We start from the raw sequence: 11,348 nt of genomic DNA on the forward strand, positions 1-11,348 counted from the left end.
TAGATAAATTTAAGGGGAGATGTGAGAGAAAAAAAGGCCTCATAAGAAAAGAAACGGGATCTTAGGTAGCGCTGGGAACCGGCTGGAGGAGTCCATGACTCTGCTCAGTGCTTCACCAGTACACAATTATCCTCTTACGGCCTGTGCTTTGTGGTCTGGCAGTACCCCATGTTTACGGACAGAATCTGATCAATATACATTTTGAATATTGACAATCCGAGACATTAGATTTTTAAAGCTGTTATATTACCGTTCCTCCAAATCTCATAGAAAACAAGTGTTCCACCTTTAAGACTGTCCCTGGCACCCCTCACATCGATCTCTCCTTCCCCAGTGCTCTCCTCAGGGCGCCCTTGACCTCTGCATTTCTCAGGCTGTAGATCAGAGGGTTCAGCATAGGGTTGAAAAGACTGTAAAACAGGGAAAGGATCTTCTGCTGCTCCTCGGGGTGGCGGGATTTGGGGGCCATGTACATGACAATGGCACTGCCAAAGAAGAGCCCCACCACACAGAGGTGGGAGGAGCAGGTGGAGAAGGCCTTCCTGCGGCCCTCCCCGGACTGGATCCTCAGGATGGCAAACAGGATGCGCGAGTAGGACACCAGCACCAAGCAGAGGGGCCCGACTAAGATAAACACAGAAGCAGCAAAAATGACCACTTGGTTGAGCCCGGTGTCAGCACAGGCCAGCTTGAGGACAGACAGGATTTCACAGAAGAAGTGGTTGATCTCAAGAGGCCCACAGAAGGGCAGCCTCAGGATGAGAACCACATGGACCAGGGCCAGGAGAGAGCCACAAGCCCAGGAAGTGATAGCCTGAATGGTGCACACTTTCCAGCTCATGATGACAGAGTAATGTAGGGGATGGCAGATGGCCACGTACCGATCATAGGACATCATTACTAAGATGAGACACTCAGTGTGAGCAAAAGCCATGTATAAAAAGGTCTGCATTATGCATGGGACAAAGGAGATAGTTTTTTCCTTGTTCAGAAGGTTTGCCAGCATCTTGGGGACATTATTTGAAGCATAGGCTATGTCGACGATGGCCAGGTGGGAGAGGAAGAAGTACATGGGGGTGTGCAGTCTGGAGTCCAGCCAGATGAGCCCCAGGATGACGCTGTTCCCCAGCAGGGTGAAGGAGTAGAAGAGGGAGAAGAGCCCAAAGAGGAACACCTGAAGATTTGGGCTGAGCGGGAATCCCAGAAGAATGAATTCTGTGACCCATGTTTGATTTTCCGTCATTCCCTGGCAACAGTATCTGTAACAGTCACAGCTGCTGGAGTCGGCTGTGTGCTGAGGAGCGAACGCAGGTCTGGGTTAGCGATCAAACAGAAACAGGGGGTTTGAAGTACATCTGTGTGTTGCCTCAGCTGGCAATCCTTTTCAGAGCCATTTCGTCAAATCCTTGATCCACAGTAAAGCAGAAAGGAAATCTACTCAGGCGAGCAGTGTAAGTGAGCACATGGTTGCATGCACTATGATGTCTACAGAATTTCATTTAACTTTGATTGCAAGATCCATATTTTTACTATCATGATAGCAACCCCAGAATAAATTGTTTTCCAGGATGACTAATTATTTCATTTTGGGGAAAGTCCCATAGCCATATTCTCACATACTTTTACTTTCTAATTGATTCAGTTTTCAAATTTTGTTCCCACTTTCTTTTTATCATTTGGTTTCCTCTTATTTTATAACTTGTGGAGTACATTGCTCAATAAATAGAGTGAATGAATGAATGAATGAATGAATGAATGAATGAATTAGGGAATAAGATTTATGAACGCAACCTCAAGGAGGTCTGTTTCCCTCTCTGTTCACTAGCTTTAGGGCTTTAGCAAATGAAGTTGGCACTGACTTTCGTACTTCCTGTTGCTACAGAGGAGAATCTGACTGTTTCCCTTCTGAGCACGAGCAGAGCAACATCACTAATCTGGCCAGCATTCATAGAAGTAATTTATGGTGTAGGGTCAGGGCAAGTGGCTATCATGTGAAGACTTAACTATATAATGTTTCTACTCCTGCTGCCACTCCACCCTCTTGCAGGACTGCTTCCCTGGTTCTGTCTAGATGCTATTTCTGGCCCTCCTGCATTTGGACAGTACCTAATATAGCGCCCATTTGTTGGATGGCTGGCTGGCTGGCTGGCTGGATGGATGGATGGATGATGGATGGATGATGGATGGGTGGGTAGAAGCCATTACATTAGGAATAACATCCAAAGTGCCTATCCCAGAATTTAATCAAGTCTCTTGACTCTTCTTTCATTTTTTCTGGCTGCCATCCCACCAACCATACGGCCACAGGGATGACAGAAGGGAAATCCTGAAATGTTCCCTAGAACCGATTATATACACCTATTCTATGACAATCCATAATATACATGATCATTCTCAATAGGCAGCTTATGACTCCAGCTCTGGAAATTTCAACCCTATCTTAAAATCAGAAAGCTGTCTGCCCATAAGTTGACCTTGTACCTCTTGTTCAGGATGCTAATTTCTGGAGCTTTTACTTCCTCCAGACCCCAGCTTCTCTCAACTACTTTGAAAAAGACCTCTTACTCACTGTGATACCAGCCTTTGTCTTATCTTAAGATAGGATTAGACCTAGAAGAAACTGCACAGGAGTCAGCAGAAATTTTGAAGGTGAGAGCTGATGATCTTGCACCCTCCAACTGTCTCTGAAAGAGGGACTTTGAGGTGCAGGGCTTCTCCCCGTTCCCTTGACAAAGGCTGATGCAGGTACTGGGGCCTGCTCACTGTGAACACCAGCAGTAAAGGTTTTATAGCAAGCTCATTTTCAGCCAAGCCCAGCCAGATTGTCCCTGAGTGTCCCTGGGGGAGATGAGACAAGGACACACATCTCTACCAGGAGAACCAAAATTGTATGTCTTTCTGTTTCCATTTCTCTGGGCCCTAGGGACGGACAGTCAGAAGAAAAGGAGCTGGCAATGCTGACTTAATACCCAGCTGAGTCCGTGCACATGAAACTTGCGTAGTAATAAGAACAAACCTACTCCTGGGACCACAGTGCAAATTAAACCCCCCACGTATTTGGATGGTGATGGGTTCCTGGATCTCTATCTCGTCCCCAATGGATTTATGGAGCTTGGAGGATGCAGAGTGTCTTCTTCATGAGACAATGGATTGAAAGTTGGCATTAATTTTCTTCTTTCCTCCTTAGATAATTCTAAGTTGGGTGATAGTAGATAAAGAAAACTCTTTTGTCAACCTTCCCACACTGTGCTGAGTCCTCTCCATGTTGTACCTGAGATTTGATATGGGGTGTTGGAACTAAGAGAACACAGAATCCACAGTTTTGGTTTGGCCTTGAAGAGGGGTCTGATAGAAGCATTGGGGCTTGGGGGCAGCACATGTTTACTATGATATACCCATGAAGTTCAGGGAATCTTCTAATATCATAATGCCTTGGACTGAGGCGTTGACTTTAGATTCACATAATAAAACAGAAACAGAGGATTCCTTGAACATTTTTCTGATTGTCTCTCATGTGGGTCAGTCCTATATGTATATGTGTGTGTATTTTCTCAATGGGAAAGTTTTGGAGAGAAACATCCAAAACTCACTTATCAGATCACATTTGGTTCTTTACTTAAAAGAGGAGAAGGAGATTGCTAAAGTGTGAACAATGTAGTTCTCTGTCAACAAGGGAAGGAAGGATGTATGCCTATGGTTTTTGGCTAATGGCCTAGTCAAGGATTCAGAGCCCATGTACTTCCATGGGCAGAATAAAGAAACTCAAGGAATAAATATCATGAAACTCTAAAGGAGTGAAAAGAAAAGTTTAGAAGCTATATACAGTGGTTAAAAAAATTAACTGAAGCATTTAAATTTACTGACTACCTGAAACTGGAGAATTAAATAAAATATTGCCAAGAGGATTTTCAGCTTCTATATAGTATCCATATATGGATATTTTATATCCATAATTATCTACATGTAAATGATAATTTAAGTCATTCCTCTAGTAAGGCACAAATTCAGTTTCTATCTACTGAGCATTTGTTGTATGTGGGCACTGTCCTAGACACTGGAAAAGCGAACACTAGTGAATTACTGCCTTGGTCTTCAAGGGCCGTACAGTCTCCCTCAGACTGAGCCATGCAAATAAACAATATAGGAGTTGTGACAGAAGTGTGCACAGCATACCACGGGACTGAAGGAGGGTGTTCTAGATCATTCTGAAAAGGAATTGGTACAGGCTTCACCATGAATGAGATACTTAAGCACTCTTCAGAAGGACGTAAGGTGGATAGGACGTGCCAGGCTGTCCCCAGGGCATAAGGAGGGAAAGGCCAAAGAACAACATTGGAAAGGGGATTCGCAAACAAGCTTCTGTGCCGTGTCAAAGATGTTGGCCTTCCTTTTGAATTAAGAGTAGAATTATATGACTAAATACGTAGTTACAAAGATTATTTCTTTTTTAGTGTAGAAAACTGTTTCAAAGAATAAGATTGGAGACCATGATGCCAAGCGATCCGAGGAACTGATGTGGTCCAGTGAGAAATAATGAGTACTTCTCTCTCCCCGCCTCCAAGGGCCCGGGGAGAGATAATGCATATGAAACACAATCATCAGCATTTAGTGATGTCATGTGTGCTGAGGCAAAAAGCAGATCTTGGATGCTTCCCAGGTTTCTGGCTTATGTCGCTGTATATAGGGTGGTTTCATTTACTTATACAAAGAATACCTGGGGGAGAATGTACAGCAAACGCTGAAAAAGAGTATAGCTTTTAACATGATGTGTCTGATGTGTCCATGGCACATACAGGTGGATGTGTCTAAGAAGGAATTAAGCAAATTGTTTTGGAGCTCATTAGAGATACCTAGCCCGAAGACACGGATTTGGGAATCATATGCATTAGGTGATAGTTAAAGCCACACTAATGAAAGAGTATTTAAGGAGAGCAATTTCTGTGAGAAGAAAGACAAGAACAGTATCTTAAGAATGGCCAGTATTGCATGGTGCACTGGGTGTTATATGCAAGTAATGAATCATGGAACTTTATATCAAAAACTAGGGATGTACTGTATGGTGACTAACATAACATAATAAAAAAATAATATAAAAAAAAAAGAATGGCCCGTATTTAAGAGATGGACAGAGGAAGATAAATCTCCAAAAGAGAGTGAGCGGAAAGATCAGAGAAACAGAAAGCAAAATAAAATAGAAAAGAAGGAAATCAATGAACTATGCTCTGTGTTACACCAGGACACAAACTAAGATATTCACTTTAATTCTATGAGTAATTCTATTTTTTAGATACAAGAATATTCTTCTGCACAGAGCTACACTGAAGTTAATATTTATAGAAAAAATAAAATAAGACCAAAGTTACTAAGAGAAAGCCATTATTATCCTTCCAGAAAAATATATCACTTTTTTTTGCATCATTTCCCATTTGTATTGACCCGTACAAGGGTGAACATTATGCAGCATGTAGAGAAAATTTTAATTTCCAGAGAGCCCGTTATTAAGATGTTAATCAGAAATATAATACAGTACAAATGTACAGTGACTTCACTGTGAAAATGAGAAGTAGTTATTACCCTGTGCGAAAGAAAGGACTCAGCTGATAGCATATGATGCCCAGGATAGAGGGGCACATGACCAAACATTTCCAAAGAGAACTACCGTTCATCTTGCTAGGAATCCTTCACATTCAAAAGAAGCTTCTGTTAGAACCCTGGAAGCCTACCCGTCCTCCAGTAACTCATCACATTATTCTTAATTCCTCAACACACACAGAAAGGCTGATAAATAGGAAAATCATGGATTTCACACCTTCTTATTTTTTCTCCAATTAGGGGACAAAAGTCTACACAATCTTTCGTATCTCCAGAACCACAGTATAGACTCAAAAGGAAGGGGAAGGAGCGAGGGCATTCTCAAACACAGAGTCAGTGTCAGATTGTCCGTGCATTAATAATACGATTTTGAAGGGCAAATTATATGTTAATTTGTTGGTTTTTTTTTTTTTCAAGAAAACCATTTAATTCTCCCTTAACCTTTCAACTATGACACGTTTTGTAGTGTGCTTAGGTGATAGAGAAATGTTTCTCAAAGCATGATCCAAGGACCACAAGCATGAGAAAAGCACTTCATTCTTTATAAAGAAGCAAAAAGCACTTTGCAAACTCTAAAACTCAAAGTAAATATATGGTACTATTTAAAAAAAAAAAAAAAAAAACCTTTTACGCATGCAAAGAACCCTAGAGAACACTGTATCCAAAGGTGTCATTTTAAAGATGAGAATAGTGAAGCTAGGACAGGTATGACTTCTTCAACACTAAAGAACCCAGGAATCTCAAATCAAGTGTATTTAAAGTGAAATGTTCGGTTTTCTTCTTCTTGCCTTATCTATCACAGTAAGTTGCCTCACTACCCACACCCAAGTTACTCAAGTGAGAAACAGTCATTCCTGATTCTTCTTCCTCTCCAAAAAGTATCAGAATTCTGTTCATGGCAGCCCATAGTCTAAGCACCATGGGGTGGTGGGGGTATGTGCATCTGGATAAGAAGGGAGGGAGAAATGTTTGACCCTCATAGTGTAATGGGTCTTAAAAACATACATTTAACATCGTTTCCATTATTAATTAGTCAAATGAAAATACTTGATCTGTGCCTTTCTTAACCTCTGTGAGGCTTTATTCTAGTTGAAGGTGGACAAAATCCACTAAACTAATGTAAAGTCTCTTAGCTTGATTCCCAGCTCCCACCCCATTCTCTCCTGCTTAAAGATTTTCAATGTCCTGTCTTTGAACCATATAAAATCCAAACTCCCTTTGAAGGTTATAAAAATGCTAAATGATCTGGCCCTTCCTGCTTCTCAAACTATATCTCTGGAAATCTTCCCTTTTGATCAGGGTGTTAAAGTTATACTGGACCTAGACAAGTTCTAGGTCACATCAAAATCTTGCCAGCAGGACCCCTGGGTGGCTCAGTCAGTTAAGCATCTGCCTTTGGCTGGGGTCATAATCCCCACATCATGGGGATCAAGCCCCACATCAGGCTCCCTGCTCAGCCCCGAGCCTGCTTCTCCCTCTGCCTGCTTCTCCCCCTGCTTGTGTGCTCTCTCTCTCTCTGACAAATAAATAAATAAAATCTTTTAAAAAAAAATCTTGCCAGCCTCAGGGTCTCTGTGCTCACTGGTCACTACACCACGAGTATGTTCTCAGATGATCACTTTTCCCCCTCTCCCCTGCCACGCTGTCATGTAGCATAGCAGCACGTGTCACAGGCTAAAATTCATATGCCTTTGCATTGTTCCTTCTGCATCTTCTCCCCTAGAAGCAAAGCCCTTAAGGGTAGGGACTATGTTTTATTTCATTATACTGAAATCCCATTGGCTTCAATTAATTTGCTGCATAAATAAGTCAACACGTATATGATAATTAGGCTTATTTCACAGTGGCTAATTGAAAAGAGTTAAGAACATAATATATTAGTCACTTTGTGATTTTTATGAAATATAAATTTTTTTGAAAAACATCACATTTTTATAGCCTTAGAAAAGCAGATTTTCCTCATATGTCTGCTCATGGATCACCATTTCCATTACACTGAGCAGGACTTGTAAGATGTTCAGTTACAAACCTCCCTTTGCCTAACTTCTGTCACTGCTGCGTTTTTTCCTTTTCTGATCTCCTTTTCATTTCTTTCTCCCCCAATTATTTTCTCCTCTCTCTCTCCTTCCCTTTTCCTTCCCTTCTTCCTACTTCTCTCCCTCTCTTTCTTTTACCTTCCCTTCTGTGTATTCTCTTGGGCCCTTCCCCTCAACAAACTTCTCTCTTCCGAATGTAAATGATATGCACGCATAGTGCGGATCACAATCAAATGAAGTAAGTCAAACAGGACTTGAGATAACAGGGTAACAGATAGCAAAAATCAAAGCAAACAAAAACACAACAGTGATAAAGCTTTTTAGCAGCCTCAGATGTTAAGGCTCCTGTGCTGACTAATTCAGGGGGCACATACCCCATTCTTCCTCTTCCTCTCTATCCTGAGAAGGTCTAAGTGTGAATAATGCACAGGCTACCCGAGTTAGGAACCCTACTGACTTAGCTATTCCTCCTCTCCCAGAAGACCTAATTCTTCATATTAAAGAAAGCTAATGGGGCGCCTGGGTGGCTCAGTTGGTTGGGTGTCTGCCTTTGGCTCAGGTCATGATCTCAGGTCTGGGGATCAAGCCCCGCATGTCATTGGGCTCCCTGCTCAATGGGGAGTCTGCTTCTACCCCTCCCCCTGTTCGTGCTCTCTCGTTCTCTCAAATAAATAATAAATGAGTTTTTTTTTTTAAAAGAGAAAAATCTAATTTTAATTTGTCCTTTCCTCTTTCTTGACAAATAGCTTATATATGCATCTTTTGTAACATAGGTAAAGAATAGGTCTTTTCAAGGGGGGCCTGGATGGTTCAGTCGTTAAGCGTCTGCCTTCAGCTCAGAGTGTGATCCCAGGGTTCTGGGATCAAGCCCCTCATCGGGCTCCCTGCTCCACTGGGAGCCTACTTCTCCCTCTCCTACTCCGCCTGCTTGTGTTCCCTCTCTCGCTGGTTGTCTCTCTCTGTCAAATAAATAAACAAAATCTTAAAAAAAAAAAAGAATAGGTCTTTTTGAAAAGTTTAACACTGGACTCCTTGTAATTATATCGATGTTCCTCACTGAATACGGCTGCGCACGAGCTAACATCCATATGAGGAAGGCTCATGCTATCAGCCATTGGTTAGTATGGAATAGTGGCCATAACACTCAAGTTTGGGTTCTCTTCTAAGTTTTTTTCTTTTAAGTTGTTTCACGCCAATCCTGGACACACTGTAGTAGTGGAAGGTGGTGATATAAATATATTTTCCCTCTTCTCCATGACAACTTGTTTAATGTATGAAACATCTGTAATACTGGTATATTAATCGAAGACTATTGATTTATCACTAATCAAGAGAATAAGAGGGTTTCATGTTTCTATAACTACAATGGGGATTAGTCGAAAGAAAATTCAGGAGTGCTTAGAACCTGAAGTTCGAGGCGAAGTTTCTCTTAAGCTTCTTAGGTTGAGATCTGGGTGAAATTCATATGATTTAATGATTACTGATGTGGACTTGTCCCACATACAGAATCTTCAATATTCCCAGAGCCTACAGACCATGATCTGTCTCATCTACATCACTCAGCAGAGGTCAGACATTTGAGATTTCATGTACTCTGCTCAACACTCATTTGAACAACCCCTCAAGATGAGTAAGAATTGCCCATTAGAGTGAATTCCTTGCTAGTCAATGTACCTTTGATAAATTATTTTGAAATAAATAAAAATTGTCTAGTTTAAATTTGTATATTCTGCTTAATTGTATTCTCTATCTGGACACACGTTTAGCCGCTAACTACATCTAAAAGCCTTGAATTTAATTCACATTTATCTCTAGAAACACAATCCTTCATCTTCTAAGAGCTCAACTGTAATGATAATTGACACGTTGGCTCACTCCTTGGTGTGTGTCAGGGACTTTGCATCATACTCTCATGCAGCAATTGGGCAAAATATACCCCAAACTGAATACCTTCATGTGAATGAGAACATTGAGACTCTAAGAAGTTAAATAACCTTGAACCCAGGTCCGTCTGATTACAAATCTCATAAATTACTTAACCACTGCTCTATTCTTTGTCTGGTATGTTGCATTTGGTTAGCCCAGGAGGGGCATGAATATATATACAATACGCAGGATGGTCATGACGTCTGAGTTCCCTTTGCCTTAGTGTTTATTACACAAAGTCGTTTTTTAAATACTTTCACCCTTCCTTGATTTTAAATTAACATACATGCTCAAAGTAGAAGAAAACGAAATTCATCCACAAGGCAACCATTCAGAGATAAGGTTTGTTAATATTTACTGCATTTTTTGTCAGATTTCATGTATTTTCAACACAGTTGAGCTCATACTCTATATAGAACTTCCTGTGCTGCTACACCATTTATATAACAATCCAGGCAATCTAACAGTAAACTTAATTTTAATAGGTGTTAAATATATAATATATATTATTATATTATGTAATATATGTAATATAATATCCCATTATATGAACATATCATAATCTACTTAATGATTTTTTGATACTTAGATTTTTTCCATATACTAAAAATATTATACTACTTTAAAATATTATACTAATATTATACAAGTTATAATACATGCACATGCTATAAATAGAGGAATATTTTTGTGCATAAAACTTCCTCATTTGGGATTATTACTTTAATTTTCAGAAATACACTTACTGAATAAGGAGCACCTGTGTGGTTTAGTCAGTTAAGTGTCCGACTCTTGATTTCAGCTCAGGTCATGATCTCAGCGTCATGAGATCAAGCTCTCTGTGGGGTTCCACACTCAGTGAGGAGTCTGCTTTAGAATTTTCAGATTCTTTCTCTCCCTCCCCCTCTGCTCCTCCCCCTGCTCTTTCTCTCTCACTAAAATAAATAAATAAATATTTTTATATATATATTATACTTACTGAATGAAAGATCAGAAATATTTTCATGACTCAAGTCAGGACAAACAAACGCTCAGACAGATCGGTGAGTCTTGTTCTACCACTTATTAGAGTGTGACTTTAGGCAAGATGTTCAATGTCTCTCTTATTTCTTCAGCTATAAATGGGGTAAAACATCAATATTTCAGTGTTTTTGTCAGATCTAAATGGAAAAATAAAAAGATTAATATTACTTATTATATTATGAAAGTCTTCATTGAAAAGATTGATCCAATTAATTTTTCCATCTTAAGTATATAAGAATTTCTTAACCTCTCCTTGCTTGTGTGCCTTTCTGTGTACATGTATATAATTCTTAGACTTCAGCGATTTGTTAGTTTAGAATTATATATTTTAAATCTGCATATTTCTCATTACTAGTAACTGTGCTGTGCTCTTCTCAGTATATCAGAGGCCACCTGGCATCTACCCATCTCAATATTGGCAATTTAACCTTGATTATCTTGATTTCTGCCAAGTTTCTCCACCATAAAGTTACAATTTTTCCTTTGTAATTGATTAGAGTTTTGTAGGAGATATTCTGATGCTATACCAACATTTGATCCTCATCAGAACTTTATCCACCAGGTTTTGCTTCAATTGATACCTCCTGCCTAAATCAATCACCATTATAATGGTCACCAAACAAAAATTCTATTTCCATTGTGTTCCATTTATGAGCTGTCATTCTTTGCTAAAGAAGAGCTTACACATCTCTATGTATTTTACTGGCCATTTGTTTATTTATATCAGTATGGACTCATGAATCCCTATTTTATTCAATGGATTACAATCCG

The 11,348-nt window shown here is 40.0% G+C and overlaps 2 protein-coding genes across 2 annotated transcripts in view; both read right to left on the reverse strand.

The window, feature by feature from the left end:
• LOC103669079 (olfactory receptor 2A14-like) overlaps positions 1-10,637 on the reverse strand; it is a 56,561-nt gene extending 45,924 nt beyond the window's left edge. The window contains exon 1 of the mRNA XM_008697402.2: positions 10,534-10,637. The gene's annotated coding sequence lies outside the window, so the exon portion shown is untranslated. The remainder of the gene's footprint in view (positions 1-10,533) is intronic.
• Positions 311-2,350, reverse strand: LOC103668965 (olfactory receptor 2A5). The gene has a single exon (XM_008697283.2). The coding sequence runs from the start codon at positions 1,241-1,243 to the stop codon at positions 311-313; it is 933 nt and encodes a 310-aa protein (XP_008695505.1). The 5' UTR covers positions 1,244-2,350.
• Positions 10,638-11,348: the final 711 nt, after the last annotated feature.

The sequence above is a fragment of the Ursus maritimus genome, unplaced genomic scaffold (assembly GCF_017311325.1).
Source record: "Ursus maritimus isolate PB19 unplaced genomic scaffold, ASM1731132v1 scaffold_3, whole genome shotgun sequence".
Lineage (NCBI taxonomy): Eukaryota > Metazoa > Chordata > Mammalia > Carnivora > Ursidae > Ursus > Ursus maritimus.